This window comes from Antechinus flavipes, chromosome 2, assembly GCF_016432865.1.
Source record: "Antechinus flavipes isolate AdamAnt ecotype Samford, QLD, Australia chromosome 2, AdamAnt_v2, whole genome shotgun sequence".
In the NCBI taxonomy this organism is placed as follows: domain Eukaryota; kingdom Metazoa; phylum Chordata; class Mammalia; order Dasyuromorphia; family Dasyuridae; genus Antechinus; species Antechinus flavipes.
Genome location: NC_067399.1, coordinates 505290449 through 505310368, shown reverse-complemented (window position 1 = coordinate 505310368; position 19920 = coordinate 505290449). Strand labels below are relative to the sequence as shown.

Here is a 19920-nt window from a genome sequence, read left to right as displayed (position 1 = left end):
CATTTTTAACTTTAGGATTTTAAATAGCTCAGTTAGAATTCTATCACCTCCATTAGATTAATATATTCTCTACCTGACTTCATTCTCCAGGATAGATGGCTCTAGATCAGTAACTACGTCATCATGCTTATCAATGATGTTAAAATCTTTCTGGTATCCTCTGTATGCCTCTCTGGCATCTGGAGAAAGGGTGGTTTGACTAAATGTTAGTTCCTCTTTCCAGACTTATGGATAAGCACCTTTTTTTTTTTTTTTCTCTTAAGCTAAAGGTTATATAAAAATTGAGTTAGGAGTATCTTTTAAGGTTGGGTTTCCTTTTCTGGCAGCTAAAGACCACAAGTTCCTCTTTCCCAGTCTCTGGGAAAAACTGCAGGTCCTTTTAAAATAAGCTTTCTGATTTACAAAAGGCATCACCTGAAAGTACTTCTAGGATCATTTCACTTTGACAGCTGAATATGGCTAACAGTACAAATTTGGGTTAAGAAAGCCTGGGAGAAACATACTAGGCAGATGAATTGTATTGTCCAGTGGAATTATATTCAAGTCAAGTTTTCTGAGATGGTTGCAATTTTTAATTCTTCTTTTCTGTTATAAAAATAAGCTATATAAATCACTTTTTTATCACTAATCACTGAGGAATTAGTTGACCTGATTCAATGGTAACCTGTTGATCATTACTATTGTCATTATTTACTACCTTAGAAACTATTGTTTTTTATTTCAGATAATTCATTTTTAACACATTGCTCATTTAAGAAAGCCTTATTTCTCTTTGCTATTCTCTGGAATTCTGCATTCAATTGAATATATCTTTCCCTTTGTCTCCTTTACCTTTGCTTTTCCTCCTTTACTCAGATATCCTTTTCCTAACTAAAGCCTCATTAGAGAGCCATTTTCCTTTCTTATTCCTTTTCTTTGGGATGTTTTTTGTTGTACAATATTTCAAACCTTTCTCCATAGTTCTTCAGGAACTCTAAACTTGATGTAATTCCTTAAATCTTTTCATCACCTCTATTTCATATTTTAAAAAGGATGCTATTTAGGTAATAGTCTGATGGTCTTCTTTCAATTTAAAATTTAAATTTTAAATTTAAAAATGATCTGATCCATAATCGGCTCCAGATCTTGTTTTAACTGACTGTATAGAGCTTTTCTACCTATACTATATATACACCATATTATACAAAGTATATAATTAGTTTACTTTGACATTGACCATCTGGCATATATAGAATCACCTTTTGGGTTGTTGAAAAAGTGTTTGCTATGATCAGTAAGTTATCTTGATAAAACTTTTTGTGTGTCTACTTTGCTTCATTTTGTACTCCCAGGCTAAACGTACCTGTTATTCCAATTATTTTTTGATTTTCCTACTTCAGCTTTACATACTTTTTTGATGAACATGACATCTTTTGGGGGCATTATTTCTAGAATATGCTGTAGGTCTTCATAAAATTGATAAATTTTGGCTTTTGACATCAGTGATTGGAGCATAGATTTGTATTACTGTGATGTTGAATAGCGTTGCTTGGATTCACAGATATCATTCTGTCATTTTTGAGATTATATTCCTTTGCTGCTTATTTTACCCTTTTCTCGATCATGAGGGCTTCTAAGGAATTCTTGCCCACAATAGTATATGTAATGATCCCCTGAATTCACCCATTCTAATTCACTGCAGTATACTGACATCCAAGATGCCAACGCTTAAACTTTCTGTCTCCTGTTTGACCACTTCCAGCTTACCTTGAGTCATGTTCTTGTGCAACATTGAACTTGGCAGCATGGGACTTTTCTTTCATCACTGACACATCCACAGCTGAGCTTCCTTTTGCCTTTGGCTCAGCCACCTCATTTTTTGTGGAACTACAGGTGGTTGTCCCCAGCTCTTCCCCAGTGATGTGGACACCTTCCAACCTGAGGCTCTCCTCTTCCAAGTTCATGTCTTTTATCATCTGATACTGCCCATAAGGTTGTCTTGGCAAAATCACTGGATTGGTTTGCCATTTCCTTCTCCAAGGGATTGTCTTTTATCTGCACTCTCCACTATGACCTATCCATCTTGAGTAACCCTGCACAACATGGTTCAAACTTTTATTGAGCTCTGCAAGCTTCTCCACCATGACAGAGCAGTGATTCAGGAAAGGGCTCCATTTTTATTCTATGTGCCCCCAACCTCTTGGTACTCCCAGCTACTTTTCAGCTTTTTTTCTTTGTATGCTGTCCTTCATTAGATTTTAAGCTCCTGGAAAGCAGGAATTCTCTCTCTTCTTATTTGTATTCTCAGCATTAATTGTACTGCCTATTTAACTGAACTGTTATGAGAAAGGTAGTTGGTAAACTAATGTACTTATGAGTTATTATTAATAGTTCTTCCAGCTTCTTAGAACCTGCTTTTTTCCCAAAAGAGAATGTAGCCCTTTTGGAGAGTTAGTTTAGGTAGGACTAAATGAATAACCCCAAACTGAAGCACTTTCATATATTTATTGATATAGGTGGGGTTGGGTGGTGCCTTGTGTCTGTGCAAAGTCTCTTCTTAATTACTCAGATATCTCCCTGACTCATCCCTTCCTGGACACTGTCAGAAATGGCCCAAAGGACAACCCCAGAATGTCAGTTAAAGTGGAACTTCACACTCCCTCATTTTACAGATGAGAAATCCGAGGCCCAAAGATACCCAAGGTCATTCAATAAGGGAGTGGTAGAACCAGAATTAGAAGCCAACTCTTTGTGGTTTTCAGTCATTTCCCTACAGAAAAATGAGCCCCATCTCCCCAAGGGCTCCAAGAACTGGAGCATTTCTACTCTCTAAACCACAGGTCAAAGGATCAACTGATCAGATTCTTAAAGGCAGCTTCTCCTGACACTTAAGCCTTCCCCATAGGTAAAGAAGGAGAAGTGAGCATAGTGCCAAAGAGAGAAATAAGCTTAAAAGTTGACTAGCTTCTTCTGACGCACAGTCTCAAAAGTCCTTCTTATATTTAATTCTTCCTTCCCTTTCAGAATATAGATATTATCCCTAAAAGACACAGGACTGAGCTGAGGCTCAGACATGGGATATCATCAACAGAGATGTAAACAGCAAAGTTAAGAATAAGTTTTCAACGGCCTAAGGTCCCACCTTAGGCCATTTTCAGAGGAAGATTTTGACTTCACTCTATTTAAGGATCCAATATTGACCCCGAAAACTGATATGGTCCTTTTGGAAGTTCTCACTGAACTCAATTTCAGCTTGGCTTCCTGCTGACTCCCAGTAGAATAACTGCTGTCCATGGAATATTACCATCTTCATATTGTGCATGTCATGGATCTAAAAGGAAAAAGAACGAGGGTGTCAGCCTACATGGAAGAAGCTTTCAAAGAAGATCTCCTTATTCTGTGTCCTGTTTTAAAAGACTGATGTTACGGGGCTATTATGGGTTGACAGAAAACTGAAATCAGTTACTGTAAAAATTCAAAGGTTTTTGTTTTGTTTGATTTTTCTCTTATTTAAATTTATTGTTTCTCATGTTTAAAACAGACTATATATAGTGTAAAGGTAGGGCAGTTAAGTGGATAAAGTGGATAGAATATCCGTGAGACTGTGTGTGACTCTGGGCAAGTTATTTGACTCCGTTTGCCTCAGTTTCCTCATCTATAAAATGAGCTAGAGAAAGAAATGACAAAGCATTCCAGTATCTTTGCCAAGAAAACCCCAATTGCGATCATGAAGACATGAATGAAGAACTAACAACAACACAGTGTGGTACTTAAGAGCCAGCTTCTGTCTCTGACTACAAGATTCTAGGAAAGACACTTTAACTTTTTAGTGCTATAGGCCCCAACTTCTTTTATTATTATTATTATTATTATTTTCACCAGTTATATTTTTTTAAAAATTTTGTTATGCATATACATTCTTTTTTTTTTTTTTTTTTTTACATATTTTAATATGTATCATGTTGAGAGGTTGATGTGTTGATCTACATTCAGTCTCCATAATTCTCTCTCTGAATGGGGATGGTGTTTTCCATCCAAAGTTTATTGGGATTGCTTTGGACCACTGAACTGCTTAGAAGAATCAAATCTATTATAGTTGATCATCACACAATCCTGCTGTTACTGTGTATGTTTTCCCGATTCTGCTTGTTTCACTCTGCATCAGTTCATGTAAGGGTATGCACAGTTTTGTAGTTCTTTGGTAGGCCCCAGTTTCTTAAACTATGGTTGGCAAGTCCATATGGAGTCTCAAAACTGAATGTGGGGACCTCAAAATTATGAGTTATTATCAGTAAATATTTAATTAGTTTTCCTATTTTATATATCTATCTACCCACTGTCACATAAAATCTTGGATGAAACTTGGGTTTGCCACTGGAAAAAGTTTAAGCCCTGCCTTAGGCAATCTCTAAGACTACAAGTTGAAGAGAAGCTGTCAGCCTGGAAGAAAGAATGTTTCCTCATCTAGGAATTCCCTACAATGATGAAATCATAGGTCCAGTCCCTACTCTACATCTATCTCATAATAACAGAAAATCAAAAGTATGGGTATTATGCTCATCCATGGAAAACAAAGTTCAACTAGGATCCAAATGCATTTGAATTCTGCTGTAAATTGATTCTAATAAAATAGGGGAAAGCCTTTTCTATTTAACTCTTATCTGAAAATACTTTCTTTCACTGATGTTTCATTGACTAGAATTAGTGCCCAGCACTAAAAGCACACAGTGGTGCTTTTAATAAAATGTCTGTTAAATGAAGTATATTTATAGAATTCTAATACCATAAGTGGTCTCAGAGATCATGTTCTCTAATCCTCTAATTTTGTAGTAAAAGAAAATGAAATTACTATGGAATTAGAAAAACAAGGAAAAACCTTACTGAGGGGCTCATAGCTATTTCATTTTTTGTCTGTATATCTCCTGTGTCCAGCATAGTACTTGATCCATAAGAGATACTTCACAAACGCTTCTCAACTGGCTGATCTAGGCTAATACATAACAGTGCCTAAAACTCTAAGGAGGATCAGAATCTACCTGGTCCTACCCTTTTCCTGGTGGCCTTACCAAAATGTAGCTGTCAGAAGTCTGATTGGCTTCTGTCCCCAGATCAATGGTCAGGGCGTGAATGGCTATCCGAGCTTCCGGAGCCACACTGATAAAGACTCGACATCCTCCTGGATCTCCCACCTCCTGGCCCCGTGGAGGAATCACAATTTCTCCTCTAGGACCAAAGAGTTGCATGTCACATTCTGAGGAGGAAAAATTTTATAGAGAGATGCTATGAGAATATGAAAAACACAATAGAACACAATAACAAAGAGGGCTACGGTAGACTGCAAAGTGGTCAGAGGATTCTATGTGACTTGTTCTGGCCCAGCCTAACTTCTAGATCCAGGCTTAAGAGGAAGCGTCATCAGTTTAGGGAACCCAAAAGAATGAGGGAAAACCTCACTGGGGATCGCCCTGTGCCTCTACTGTGTGTGACAGTCATTGCCCTCTTGGGTCTCACAGATCCATGTAGTTACCCAGTTGTGTATTATGATGGTCTACAAGTGTATCATAAGTGGCAGACCAGCAGAGTAGAGAGTTGGTACCAAAAAGAGCTTTGTTCAAGTCCCATTTCTGAAACACAGTGACTTGGAACAGTCCCAAAGAGAAGGCTTCCCCACTGAGGACACCCTACATGATGAAGTCACAAATCTGGGCTAAAATACATAGAAATGTTTCCTCTTTCCTCTCTGCCTCCACACCCTTGTCCCCTGGTTTTCAGGACACTGCTCTTTCCTAGTTTTTCTCCAGCATACTTGATGGCTCCTTCGATGTCTAATTTCCTAGTTCCTTATCCAGATCATACTCTCTAACCATAAATGTCCCTCAGAGCTCACTTGTGGGCCCTCTTCTTTCCTCCTTCTCCAGGGTTTCTTAAACTTCTTTCACTCATGACTTCTTTTCACTTGACAAATTTCTATGTAATGCTGAATATATAACTATATCAAACCTTTAATTTTGCAACCCCCCACATTCAGTTATAAGATTCCATAAGTGTGAAGCACATAGCAGGAATCTCCATACTATTTCCCTTGGTGATCTTACCAGCTCCCATGAATTTAATTACTATCTCTCTGCTGATGATTCTCAAATCTCCCTTTCCTTGCTCACCTTCTCACTGATCTTCAATCTCCATCTCCAGCTGCCTTTCAGATATCTCAAACTGGATGTCCAGTGGACATCTTAAACTCAATATGTCCAAAGCAGACCTCATTATCTTTCCACCTAAACCTCCCCTGCTTCTAATGCCCTTATTATTATAGACGGCACCACCATTACCCCAGTCTCTGACTCATCCTACGAGTCAGCCGGGATTCCTCACTCTCAGTCTCTCTCCACCCTATCCCCACCCCTCTGGGGCAGGTCCTTCATTTCCCCATGGTAGCCTCCTCCTGGGTCAGCCTGCCTCAGGCCTCTCATCCCTCCAATCCTCCAGCCAGCCACCAAAGTCATTTTCCTGAAGTGCACGGCTATGTCAAAATCCCTTCCCCCTGTTCAGTAAACTCCAATGACTCCTTTGTCTCTTCCAACATCAAATACAAAAACCTCTGTTTGCTACCCAAAGTCCTTTATAACCTAGCTACCTGTTACCTTTCAGCCTCTCTCACACACTTCAATCACTTTGATTCTGTGACACTGGCATCCTGGTTGTTCCATGAACAAGTTCCAGCCATTTTCTCTGGATGTCTCTCTCCTCAATATCACCTATGGTTCTCCTGGCTTCCATTAAGTTCTAGCTAAGACTCTCATCTGCATTACTGGTATTTTCTCCATCACTTTCTGAAATCTAGGCAATTAACAAAACAATAAATCAGGCCCTAATTTGTCGTATTTGCCAATTTCTGACAAATTGAAATTTTAACACTTGGCTTTCAAAACTCTGAAGAGCTGGCTCCAACAGGCCTGTGCCTTCTCTTCCCCACCCACCCTGGTACCTTTGTGATAATTTTCTGTGGCTAACTGGCTCCAGTACTGTAGCACCACACCATTTCCTGGGAATACCAAGTGCTGTCTCACCAACAGGGTATTGGTTTTGGAGACGAATGTCACTCCTGCCAAATTCTTGCAGGCTTTCCTCCAGATGAGCCGTCCCCAAAACAACAGCATCTCCCCTAAAATAAGGCAGTGAAGCGGGGTTCAGACATTATTAAGTCTTCAGTTTAAGAGTGGATTGAGGATTTGTAAGAGACCAAACAGGTTCCAGGTCCAGCTTCTGGGCATCCCTTTAGACCCTAAGCACTTCCACAATATTTCATTATATGGTAGCACAGTTCTATTTCCCTTCCTGTCTGAGGATGGGGAAATAGCAGAGGCATTGGTAAGGACTCCTTTGTTGCCAAGACCAATTCTATCATTGTAGCATTAAGCGAGAGAGTGAGAAATAGTAGCGCTGACAGAAGACCGTCTTCTTTAGGGGGCCCCTCAGCCAGAACATCTTGAGCACCCCAAGCTAGAACTCCTTAAACAATTATAGACTCGAAGACCCTAAACTCCTAGAAGAGTGTCTGTGTGTACAGACAAGGAAGAACATGAAAGGAAGTTTTAAAGGGCATAAGATAAGTTAAATGGACACCAAACAAACCAACGCTGCAGTTGAGGGAGCTCTTCAGGACTTGGAAGACCACCACCTCCCCCAGAGGTCGACCAATGGCTACTGCACACTTGGCCACCTGCGTGCCAGTCATGTTGATAGTCCCTGCAGGTTCAAGGTATTGCTTTCCACAAGTACCTAAAGGGGGAGAAAGAAGAACCTACTATGACCACATATGCAGTTGAGGAATGGAGTTAGGCAAAGGAGACAATAGGAAAGCAAATGGTATTTGACTCGGATTATAGGAACAGGGTTGATGTATTCTTCATTATTCTTGGAAGTTGTTTTAATTGGGGCTTTTTTCTCATTTTTAGTAAGTAGATATTGTGACAAAATGCTTTTTAATTGATATTAATTAATAACATTGATTTAAAATCTTCTAGGATTTATCCTTCACTGGTTTAGATATTGGGACTATGTTTTCTCATAAAAGAACTCATTCCTAAAATCATAACAGAATGCCTTCTTTCTCTGTTTTTTGAGAATAATTTGGTGAGTATTTGTGCTGATTGTTCTTCTAAAATTTGGTAGATTCTTCTGCTAATCTAACAGGAGCAGGGATTTTTTCCTTTGATAGTTTCTTTACAGTTGCTTCTAATTCTTTTCCAGAGATCAGATTGTTCAAGACCTCTATTTGTCTTCTGTTAGAGAAATATCACTAAAACATAAAATAACAAAGTATTTTTCTTGTGTCCTCCATTTTGGAAGCATATATAATAATTTTTTATTCTTTATGGCTTTGCTGTGATTGCACTTTGTTCATATGCAATTTTTTTGTTTGATTTTTTTCTGCCCTTTTTTTCATCTTTTTAATCAGTTTGGCTAAAGGTTTGTCAATATTAAGTCTTTTCAAAGAACCCGATCTTAGTTTTATTTATCATTTCTATAATACTTTTACTTTCTAGGTTATTTCTCCCTCAGTTTTTCCTATCTCCTCTTTTGCTTTTACATACTCATTCGTTGTTTTTATGATCTATTTGGAATTTCAATGTCTCCATTTGGGTTGGCATTATGAGCAAGGAAGAATGGAAGGAAAAAAGGAAGAAAGATATTCATTAAATACCTACTTTGTGCCAGGTGTTGTTAAGGGTTTTACAGATAACAAATATAATACAGATATAAATGGATCATTACAACTCCGGAATTGGGGGGCTTTACCGAGCCAGAAGTGTAAATGACTTGCCCAGTGTCATAGAGCCAACAGGGATCTGAGAATGGGTTTGAACGCGGGTCTCCATGACTCTAGGCGCAGTCTCGAGCATCGGGCCCCTTGGGTCAACATCACAACTTAAAGGTCTATGCCTAGATTAGGCTCCACAGTATAATGGGTCCAGAGGTCATGGAGGACCTCAGAAGTCATCTAATCCAAGCTCCTCATTTTAAAGATGAGGAAACTGAGGTCCCCACAGAGTGGGTCATTTGTCCCTGTTCTCCACACAACTAGGATTTCCCCCCAAGTCCTAGGACCCCCGTTCAGCTCTTTTCTCTGTGCCTCCCTGGGGTGACCATGCTTCCTGATTCCCTAGCACAGCACAATGTGGGGCATGTTTTGGGTAGGAAAGCCCTTTCCCCTAACACTTCCCTCTTCTCCCTTTCTCTCCTCTTCCTCGAGTTCGAACCTCTTGGTCCTAAGAGAACTAATTAAGAGCATCAGAGGCTTCCCCTCAGCCACATGGTGGGTCCGAATCGCGGTTCTGGGTGAGATTCCACCTGACCCAAGAAGAAGGCGTAACTAGACTTGCCGGGGCTCTCTTCCTGCTCGGGAGGCTCCTCGGGTGGAACAGAGGAAGGAGGTAGGAGGCGGGGGACGGCCGGGGCTCTGCTCCGGGGACCCGCGAGGGGCAGAGCGGGAGCTGCTGCTGTCGGGCTCCTGGCGGTGGTGGCTTCTGCTGCGCCCTGGCTTGGGGGACCGGCCGCCTCTCGCAGGGCCCCGCGGAGCAGCCCCTCACGGTCACAGGCTTGGGGATGTGCTGACAGAAGACGGCAGGGACTGCGGCGTGGGACTGGGAGGGCCTGACGCAGAAGTCCCGGCGGCGCTGGATCCCGTTGCCACACGAGGCGGAACACTGGAGAGGGAAGGGCGGCCCTGCTGTGATCGTGGCAAATAACGTCTAAGGGGTGACTCTCCCACACCTGGCAGGACAAGGCTCTGGACTGCAGTCCCGGGAGCTGCTGGGCCGGGGCACCCCCCACACGTGGAATGGGGAAGGCCGAGGGGAACAGCCACAGAATGGGGTCTGCCTTTGCACTCCTCCCTCCTTCCCCGAAGGGCTTTCCAGCAACCTCCCAATGCCCTAGCGGCTCCGCCCTGGGGCTAGCGTGTGCCCCACGGGAAACCCCCCAGAAGAGTGTTTCAGAACGGAGGGCGCCTTGGTGCTGGCCCTGGAATTCTGCCCCGCCAGCTGCCCTGCCTTTGCCTGGTTGTGTCACCGCCGGGTCTCACACCCGCCTGCTTGCCCTGACTTCCGAACCCCGCGCTGGTGCACCACCCGGCCTGGTGACCATAGCAGATCCTCCCTTCTCTCAGGGCCAGCCTCCCCGCCCAGAACTGCTGCTGCCCCGAGCTCCAACACAGACACGGGGCTACAAAGTGGGTTTCATTTTTCCTCAAACTTTTTGGGAAGAGAACCCTAACAAATATCTAAAGGTCCCCGGAGGGAAAAACACAAGTAGGATGGCTTTCCTCTCCCCGCAGGGCATTTCAGAGCTGGCTAAGAGGAATACCTCTGACCAGTCGCTGAAATGCCATTGGTAGGTACAGTCTGCTGTGATGCAAGGGACGCTAGCCGGGGGCCTCTCCAGGGGGGCGCAGGCTCCCTCCTCCACCTCCGCCTCTTCTCCATGATCCAGCTGCACACAGGCCAGGGCGCGCGTGACCGAGCCCAGACCACAGCTCGCTGAGCATGAGCTGCTCGACACTATTTTCCACCTATTTCAAAAAGAAAACAGCATTGAGACAGAGGCGGTGGACTTCGTTCTTCTGTCCTTCGGAAGTGCTCAGAATCCTAGATCCTGAGAGCTAGAAGGAAACGCTGTTATCACCCGTGTCTGAATAGAATTTTTACCACATCCCCAACGATATAGTCATGCAGCCCCAGCTTGAAGGCCTCCAGTGACTGGGATTTCTCTTCCTCCTAGAAAAGCCAATTCCACCTTTGGACAGTAATGCTAACACAATTGCTGCTGCAAACATTGCCCCCCAGACATCCCCCTTTTTAAAAAGTGATATGTTTTTAAAAGATGCCATATATCTGGGAATCCTGGAACACCACCAGCTAGGAAGATTCACAGTTGCGGGTAACCCTGAGGATAAAACAAATACCCATCAAAGATATAAATGCTGGAAACATCTTTCTAAAACTCATGCATAAAAAATGACATAAAAGACACTGTCAGAGACATGCATTCTGGGAAAAGGAGGGGGGCTCGCTGTAGTGCAAGAGTGACAGGTAGTAGATGGGCCAGCCAGGTCAATCTTTTACCATCCAGGGGTCCTCAAACTACACCCGCGGGCCAGATGCGGCAGCTGAGGATGATTATCCCTCTCACCCAGGGCTATGAAGTTTCTTTATTTAAAGGCCCAAAAAACAAAGCTTTTGTTTTCACTCTAGTCCAGCCCTCCAACAGTCTGAGGGACAGTGAATTGGCCCCATTTAAAAAGTTTGAGGACCCCTGCGTAAGAGGAAGTCCAGTATATAATGGCATTCCTGATCAAGAGGATTTACAAAATGAAATAAGTAATATACAGAGTGAGATGTAGGGGTGGGTGGCGACTTACCTCAGTAGAGGGAATACCCAGGCCAGTGGTATCATGGATCCATTCATACAGAAATATAATGAGTAAAAAGTTCTCTCTTATGGAGCCAAAATCTGCTCCCGTTCTACCCTCCATGGCCAAGCAGAGCGAGCTGAATCTTCCCCATAGAATGCTACAATAAACTACTGGAAGATGGCTGTCGTGCCTCTCACCTAGTTTTCCCTTCTCTGGGCTACTGCTCTCATACAAGACTGCCCCCTCTCTGCCAGGGGCTCCTGGGCATGCATCCCAGCTTGTGTGTCCCTCTCCCTGCGGGGGCTGCTGACCTGGGTGGGCACGGGTCTAGGTTGCAGGACTCCTGCTCCTCTGGGCGAGGCAGCCCCTGGCACTGGGAGTCGGGCACAATCTCCTCCCCGGTCTCCCCGACAGCCCTGGCGCAGTAGAGGATCCTCCGGACCACCCCGCCCCCACAGCTTACACTGCAGGATGCCAGCTTGTGCCGCCACCTGGTGGAAGGGAGGGGGGGCACAGAAAAATCCATCTTCAGGCTTACTGAATCCAAGATTCCCTCCAACTGCCAGGAAAACCAATTCGTGGCCCACGGTTTCGGGGGCCTGGTTTTCCCACTGCTAGATCCAAATCTGGGCTGTAACAAGCCAGGTGACAGTGGGTTATCCTGTATTTCCTGAACAGCCTTGGGACGCCCCCCACCGCAGCATGCAGCCATTCCTTCTCAGTGGGACCGGTTAAGCGGGCGGGCCAGGCCCCATATACACACCTGGCAGGACAAGGCTCTGGACTGCAGTCCCGGGAGCTGCTGGGCCGGGGCACCCCCCCACACTTGGAATGGGGAAGGCTGAGAGTCAGGCCTCTGTTCTGCCTCACACAGTGGACAGAGAGGGGCACTTTCCCCCCTCCGCAGGTCACTGGACAAGGGGCCAGAGCTTTAACCTCCCACCTAAAGGGAAAGGAAAGAGCAACTCAGGCTCTGCTCGAGGGAAAGGGCTTCCTTACTCCCCTTACCTGGAGGCTCCTAATGCAAGATAGCCCAGGGGCCGGAGCTGAGCCTGGGGTAAGGGAGACCCCCTTCGGGAGCTCCAACCCCACCTCCCATACTAGCTCTGTGCTTGCCTCAGTTTCCTCATCTACCAAACGAGCTCGGAGGAAGGCCGGCAAACACTCCACAGCTTTGCCAAGAAAACCCCAACGGGGCACAACTACCACCTTTAGTACTGTGGGGAGGGAAACATTTTGTCTTAAAGCTCTTTTATATAATCAACTGGGAGGGAATATATACAGAGAGAGAGAGAGAGAGAGAGAGAGAGAGAGAGAGAGAGAGAGAGAGAGAGAAAGAGAGAGAGAGAGAGAAAGAGAGAGAGAGAGAGAGAAGAGAGAGAGAGAAGAGAGAGAGAGAGAGAAGAGAGAGAGAGAGAGAAGAGAGGGAAGGGAGGGAAGGGAGGGGGGGAAGAGAGAGGGGGGGAAGGGAGGGGGGAGAGAAGAGAGAGAAGGAGGGAAGGGAAGGGAGGGGGGGAAGAGAGGGTCTGAGAGTGTGACTAAACAGTAACCGCCTATCACGTGCCAGCACTGTGCACCCAGGATACAAATAAGAAAAGACAATACAGAAGTTTCAAAGCTAGTAACAGATAACTGAACAGAATAGTTGGCGGGAAATGAAGACACAGTTGGTAAATTCTGAGCCCTCTGCAGAGGAGGAGTTTATTACTTAGCCCTCCCATCAAAGGGAATAGACAATGGAGTTGGTGTTGAGAAGTACAACCGGATCAGTTTCTATGATGATGAACTTTCAGAGTATTTCAGGTTCTGAAGGTGGAGAGGGAATGAGGGATTGAAGGTATACATAGACAACAGAAATGTGACCAAATGCTAGTTCTCAGTAACAAAGTAGTCAAAGAATATGAGCCAATAGTTTTCAAAATAATTATAAATTATTAACAGTTTTGAAAAAAATACTCAAATTACTAATAGAGGAATACAGAGTTTTACCTTAGAAATGAAGTTGGAAAGTTGACAAAAGATGGGACTAGTGAATTAAAGGATGTAGAAAGACACTTAATGAATCATTGGTGGGACCAAATTATGCCATATTGATGATACAATCATCCTAGAAAGCTGTTTGGAATTATGTAAATAAAGTGACTAAAATGTTGATACCCTTTGACCTAGACATTTCACTGCTGGCTTACATTCTAAGGTCACCAACAAAAAAAAAGCAAAATGAAGTAAAGACAAAAACTATATACAGTATATATACATATACACAATGACTTAAACATGTTTTATCTAAGAAGAATAGGAGTACGTGGAAGGAAAAATCACAAAACAATCAAAACTGAATATAGTGAAATTAAAAAGAATACATTTAGCCTCTAGAAAATTATGAGAAGACGGCTTCCCCATTCTTTGCAGAGAAGGAGGACTAAAGGGTATGGAACAATGCATATAATATCAGAATTTTTTTTGATGTATTGATTGGTTTTGCTACTTTTTTTCTTCTAAAACTTTGTCAAGAGATAGAAAGGAGTCAGGAAAGTGGAGAAATTAAATGATGTAAAAACAAGCTAACATAGCAATTTTTAAAGAAATTATACGTAAATATGACTTATTGGTAGAGATGTTGATGGTAGTGGTGGTGGTGAAGGTACTATGAACTAGGTACCTTCTAAAGATGAAGAAAGGCAGACAAACTGTTTTTTGCTTTACCTAGGGGGACAGGAAGCAGCATGGCACACCATCATCTGATTTGCTGGTGGGTTCACTGGGTTACATTTCTCTTCCTGGACCTCCTTCCTGCTGGCAAAGTCCAAACAAACATAGCGTAGCTCCCTTAAGCCTAGGGGAGGAAATCATAGCTTTCAGGGATTTGAAGCTGAAAGGAACCTTAGAGTCCAGATCTAAAAGGTTCAAGAGAAATAATCTAATCCCACCTCATTTTTTTTAAAATAAGTAAATTAGGGCTTAATAAATGTTAAAATTGTGTATTGTTATGGTTCACTGACCACTCTTACACACATACTTCTAGCCAGTATAGTAAGCAAGCAAGAAGTAACATTGCAAAAGGAGATTTAGAAGTCACATACAGATTATCTCAAAGAATAAAGGAGCAAAATGTGCAAACTATCATATTAACTAAAAATCACATCCCAAGACTATGTGTTAAATCATATAAAGCCTTCAAGCCTTCCTAAGAGGGAAGTAAAACTGAAAAAATTAAAATTTTTCTGTATCATTTAACAATTGATTCTATTCTGTAATTGATCCTATTTTACATCATTGCCTCATTTTGTCAAGTCACACCTTTTTTTTCTTGAGTTAAACTCAGTAATGTAGTTTTTCCCTTTGAATTAGTTTAAAGGTATAGGTAAAGGGGGAAATTAACCTCTGCTTGTTGCTTGTAAGTCCAAAGTAGCTTAACCTGGTGTTATCCACCAACCTTCTTTCCTGCATGTCAAAAAGAGTTTCCCCCTTCTCACTAAGATCACTGGACTTACTTATTTACTAAGGTGGCCAATCTGACCCATTTTGTTAACAGTGATATGCTTCCCTGTTAATAAACTGATTTTGCTAGGAGTATGCATCTCAGTTTACCTTTTCTGAATTTATTTGCGATAAACCTCAGACAAGCTCCAGACATCCACAGTAAGACCAGCAGAACACCAGATGTTGCTGTTAACTAACTTTGAAATCATGTGGCTATATTAATCAACTAGCCCCAAGATGGCCCAGATAAGTGTTAGTCTGTCCCCACCAGAACCCTATGAAAATGAGATCACAAACTCCTCCTCCACTCCTCTCTACTCTTCCATCCCCCTCCCCCCCCCATCCCTTCTACCAAATGCTCCCAGCCCCAGTCCATGGGTTACAAGAGGGACTGCCTTTGCCTGTCCCCCTCCCCCTTCTCCTCCCTTCCACCACCTCACCCTCACCTCCCTGCCATCTGTCTCGTCCCCTTTGTGCTGTTTGCCCCATGCGTCCTGCTGCCGGGCTTTCCCAGCAAGTACCCCAACAACCAGGCGGGCCTGACCCCACTTCATAATTCCATACATTAAGTCAGGAGGTCACATGGGGCAGGTCCCAAAGCTGCCATCTGAGGCTGGGGCTTCTATTCCAGCTCTGGAGGCTCATGCCATTGTCACACTCCCTCCTCACTGAGGACCTCCCAATCCTGGGAGTAGAGTTTGCTAGAGACCGCCCTTCTCCCTGGTCTCAAACCCCCTCTGCAGTGGCTAACCTTCCCCCTTCTAACTTTCTAGCTAGGTTACCCCTTTCTTTATCCCCTGTACTCCCCTCCATCCAAACCCCTTCACCTGACATTTGAGATCCTGTGGGGTCCAAGCCCACCCAAAAACACCATTTATCCCCACTGCTTCCCAAATCAGAGATCCTCCTCAAGCTCCTCGCACTGTCTTCTCTATAACATTAGTCTCCACTTCCTCCATGCCCTCAGTCATGTTGTTCCTGACTCCATGAAGCCTTCTCTGATCCCATCCACAATAAGCTTTGAATTCTCTTGGCACTTGTGTATACCGATCCATACCCTGCCTTGACATCTTCTCTGGTTACTTCATGTCTGTCTCCTTAACTGGGTTGGAAATATCTCAGCTCCAGGAATCTTGTCCTCTTTTTGGTTCTCCTCTCCTAGGGTCCAGCACTAACATTTCCTAATATTCTATTAAGCAACCTGAATAAAACTGAACAACTTCCAAAGCAAGGAGAATTCATTCTAGGGCAGTGAAATCTTCCAGAGGATAGGAAAAATACATACCAATCTTGTGCTATGTCTGGAAGCAGATGGAAGTGGTCAGTTCTGACTCATCTAAGAACTCCATCATACAATAAATGTTTTTAGAGCAAAAAAGGATCCCATTCAGGCTAATCCCTTCATTTTGTAGATGAAGGAACTGAAAGCCACAGAAATGATTTGCCCAAGATCATACAAATAGTGACAGAGTTGAGGTTCAACCTCAAGTCCTCCAACACCAAAACTCAAAGTCCAATGGGAAGTTTTCAATTGATGATCGGCTTAATCCTAATTCTTATAGGAATTCTGGGGATCAGAGAGGTGAAAGGCTCATATAGTTCAGCCCTTAGCTGCTACTTATGTTCCCAAAGATCCTCACCTGTACCACAGGAGACTGAGCATTCCCCAACCAGAGGGCTCCACACATGCACTGTTAAATTCTCCTTCCAGGAAGCTCCCAATTGGTCCATAGCTTGTCCCAGGAAGGATCCAGATTCTTGCTGTGAGGAAATAAGGGATCCTCCAGTCCCACCACAAGTGACATGCTGATGGACTTGAAACAGGTTCATGAGACAGTCCTATTTGCCCAATGTCTCAGAAAACAAGAGATAGTGACAGAAGTGGCAGAGAGCAAGAGGAAGGGAAAGGGACAGGAGGGGTAGAGAAAGATAGAGAATAAACTGACTTGGGAAAAGAGAAAGACAAACTTTTAAACTTACTATATCTTCTTCTAGGAACAGATTACTTTCCTTCCCCAACCTCCCTTAGTGATTGAGTATTCCATTTTTTTTTTATAATTATATAATTTTATAATTATATTAAAAAAATACCATCTCAAAACCTTCCAAGAAAGAGGCATCTTCCTTATTAGTTCAAGCAATTTGGCTCTTTGCTTCACTTTTTCCCCCCAAAAGGTGACTATTTATTAGAAATTTCCTTCAGAGTTTGAGTCTGATACCTGAAGGTCAGGATATGGGGGCTGGCATTTACATGGCCCATTAGTTTTGCAAAGTGCTCTTGTTTTATATAATTTGATCTTCATAAGCACCTTGTGAGGTAGAGCCCATTATTGTCTCTACAGAAAAAGAAGCTGAGGTCTGCCCAGGATCACACTGCTAGTAAGTATCTAGGGCCAGATTTAAACTCAAGTCTTCCTGATTCCAAATCCTAGGATTCCCCACCCCTAACTATGACTGCCACAGGCCACTTGCCTCTGGTGCAAAAGCCATCCAACCTCCTACTTCTTGGATATAGGGGAAAAGCCCAGTAGCTTTTAGAAAAAGAAAGTGTTCTCTGTGAGATAAAGTCAGCCTCTCTTTATAAACTTCTAATAAATGAGTCTGACTTAGGAGAAGGCTGACCCAGTCTGCAAATGGGGTTGCGGTAGTTATTCTCCCTTTGGCCTGCAGCCTCCAAAGCTCAACACCAAAAAGAAACTTTGCTTGGACAGTGGCAGAAAAGAATTCAGGGATGACAGGAGCAGGTGGGGCCTCGTGCTTTCAGTCGCCCCCCTTCCGGCCCAGCTGGATCTGGGCAGTGCCCCCTTCCCACCTCTCTCTCAAACACATCGTGATTACTCCTTTCTCACTGATTTGACCCTTGGAATGGAGTAGGTAGAAGGGGCGGAGTCAGGACACTCACAGTATTCCAGCCCAGGGGGCAGACAGTAACCACGCAGGGCAGGAGATGAGGAGGCTTTTCTTCCAAGGAGCACTGATCATCGTCCACCAGGCCTTCCAGCCCATCCCCTTCATGCACACACGTCACGTTCCTCTGGGCTAGACCCAGACCACAAGCAGACGAGCACGGACCGGGTTCCGACACCTTCCACCTGAAGAGAGAACCTAAGAGTCAGGAGGCCCCATCTCCCTCTGCTGCGCAGTTGAGCAGTACCCCAGGATCATGAGACAGAGACCAAGTCTCTCAGAAGAGCCACGGTTCCTGAGAAGAATGAGAGCAATCACAACCTAGCAGCGCTTGAAGGCCTGCCAAGCACCATATATAAGTCATCTCATGGGATCCTCAGGTAAGCAGTTATCCCGATGTAACAGGTGAGGCAAGTGAAGCGGAAAGCTTGTCTGAGACAAGTCTTCCTGACTTGGAGTGTCTACTCGGTCACCTAGACGTGGCATGGAAGGGGAAAAGGCTCCATCCTACAAGTTACATCCGAGAACAGTGTGTAGAGGGGGTCCTAAGTACATGAAGTGTCAGGCAAGGTTGATTCCCTGGAAAATCCCCGAGGAGGACTATTTTGTTCTGATCTTGGTATCTCCTATATCTGACAGCATCTTTCAAATAATTCAAATTCAGTTTAAAAGTCAAAATTAACATCTTGTGAATTAAATTGAAGTGGACCAAGTAGGGCGATTTGAAAGACAGTTTCACTCCTCCTCCATAGGGAGTGCTACAAGGACATCCCTCTCCCTAATATCTCTTTTCTTTTTGTCCTGTTTTTGAATGGCCTTCCTTTCCTGCCCCAACCACCATTAATTTCTCTGTCAGAACAGACAGGAAAGGCAGGGGGCAGTGACCACAGGTTACCCAAGACTATCTTACCAACCCTCTCTGAGGAGAAGCAGGGGGAAGAAGGGAGGAAACTGAACAGGTGAGGTGGGTGACAGATATTCTGTGTCCTTCCCTCAGGGTAAGGATGTTTTAGTGCACAAAAGAGGATAAGGGGAGAGGAAAGGAGGCCAGAGAAGGGCCCTCAGTGAAGACTGGCAGCACGCTGGGAACCTGGCTTGGGCTCCTGAGGGTAGGGAAATGGCAAAGATGGCAAAGAGGGACCAGACACCAAAAGAGTTAAAGGCTCCCAGTCAGAGTCAGTCTGGGAGTCCCTCTGGACAAAGTTTCCCCACACCTGGGCCAATGAGAGCCCGCATTACCTGGTAAGGCAGAGCTGGGGGCTGCAGGCCTCAGCAGCAGGGGGCTGGAGAGAAGCCAGGCAGTAGGATCCGGGTAACGTCAGGGTACGGTTGCCCTCCACCTTCACACAGCGCACTGTCCGCTCCCGCACTCCTCCCCCACAGGTGGTGCTGCAAGGACCAAAGTCTCCCGCTGCCCAGCTAAGGAGGGAGGAGAGGCTGAGGGCTGGCCTTGCCCTGGAAGGACTCCTGGGGCCCGGCTGACTAGAGCAGACTACGGCTTGCAGTCAGTCACAGACACTGAACCAGGTAAAGTGGGCCCGGGCTAGGCCTGGGGTCTAAGCTCTTCCTGACCCTTGTCTGGCTGCAGGGCTACTGCCGAAGGAGCGACAACGGCAGGGCCACCGCCGGGAATAGACGCTCTGAACATCCCATGCTGCTTTGGCTGGGTAGGGAGTCGAGGAGGCAGGAGGGAGATGGGGCTAAAATAGACTTGAGAATCCTATTCTCATAACCAGTGCATGAACTCTCTCCCAGCCAAAGATTCTCTTTGTGATGTCTTTTTTTCCCCCGAGGTTGCCCCAAATCTCTCTAGTGTGACTATAATTTAGCCCCAGCCCATGCCCTTAGGAATGGCCCTCCTAACTGCCTAATAGTAGAATAGTCCCCAAACGCCAGGATGAGGATGAGACCCGAAGGTGAGGGCTAAGTAGCCAGATACCCCCAGATAACTCTCTTCTGCCGAGAGAATCATGAAATAAAAACCATAACAACAACACTCACTGTGGGGGGCATGGCCCGGGGGTGCAGAGTTCCTGCCATGAGAGGGGCTTCACAATCCCTGCGCAGTAGACATCCTCAGTCCATTTGTCCTGGGCTTGGTCATAGCAGCTATAATTCACTTGACGCACTCCTAAAAA

At 44.4% G+C, this 19920-nt stretch overlaps 1 protein-coding gene across 1 annotated transcript in view; it reads right to left on the bottom strand.

The window, feature by feature from the left end:
- Nucleotides 1-2465: 2465 nt before the first annotated feature.
- The window catches only part of ADAMTS13 (ADAM metallopeptidase with thrombospondin type 1 motif 13), a 47813-nt gene continuing 30358 nt past the window's right edge, over nucleotides 2466-19920 (bottom strand). Inside the window, exons 20-32 of the mRNA XM_051973774.1 lie at nucleotides 19784-19913; nucleotides 19022-19201; nucleotides 17778-17967; nucleotides 16516-16636; nucleotides 14099-14228; nucleotides 12156-12335; nucleotides 11704-11883; nucleotides 10345-10549; nucleotides 9363-9686; nucleotides 7612-7780; nucleotides 6965-7141; nucleotides 5046-5230; nucleotides 2466-3310 (exon numbers count right to left, since the gene is read on the bottom strand). Of these exons, the coding sequence (XP_051829734.1) occupies nucleotides 3158-3310; nucleotides 5046-5230; nucleotides 6965-7141; nucleotides 7612-7780; nucleotides 9363-9686; nucleotides 10345-10549; nucleotides 11704-11883; nucleotides 12156-12335; nucleotides 14099-14228; nucleotides 16516-16636; nucleotides 17778-17967; nucleotides 19022-19201; nucleotides 19784-19913 (2324 nt within the window). The 3' untranslated portion in view covers nucleotides 2466-3157. The remainder of the gene's footprint in view (nucleotides 3311-5045; nucleotides 5231-6964; nucleotides 7142-7611; nucleotides 7781-9362; nucleotides 9687-10344; nucleotides 10550-11703; nucleotides 11884-12155; nucleotides 12336-14098; nucleotides 14229-16515; nucleotides 16637-17777; nucleotides 17968-19021; nucleotides 19202-19783; nucleotides 19914-19920) is intronic.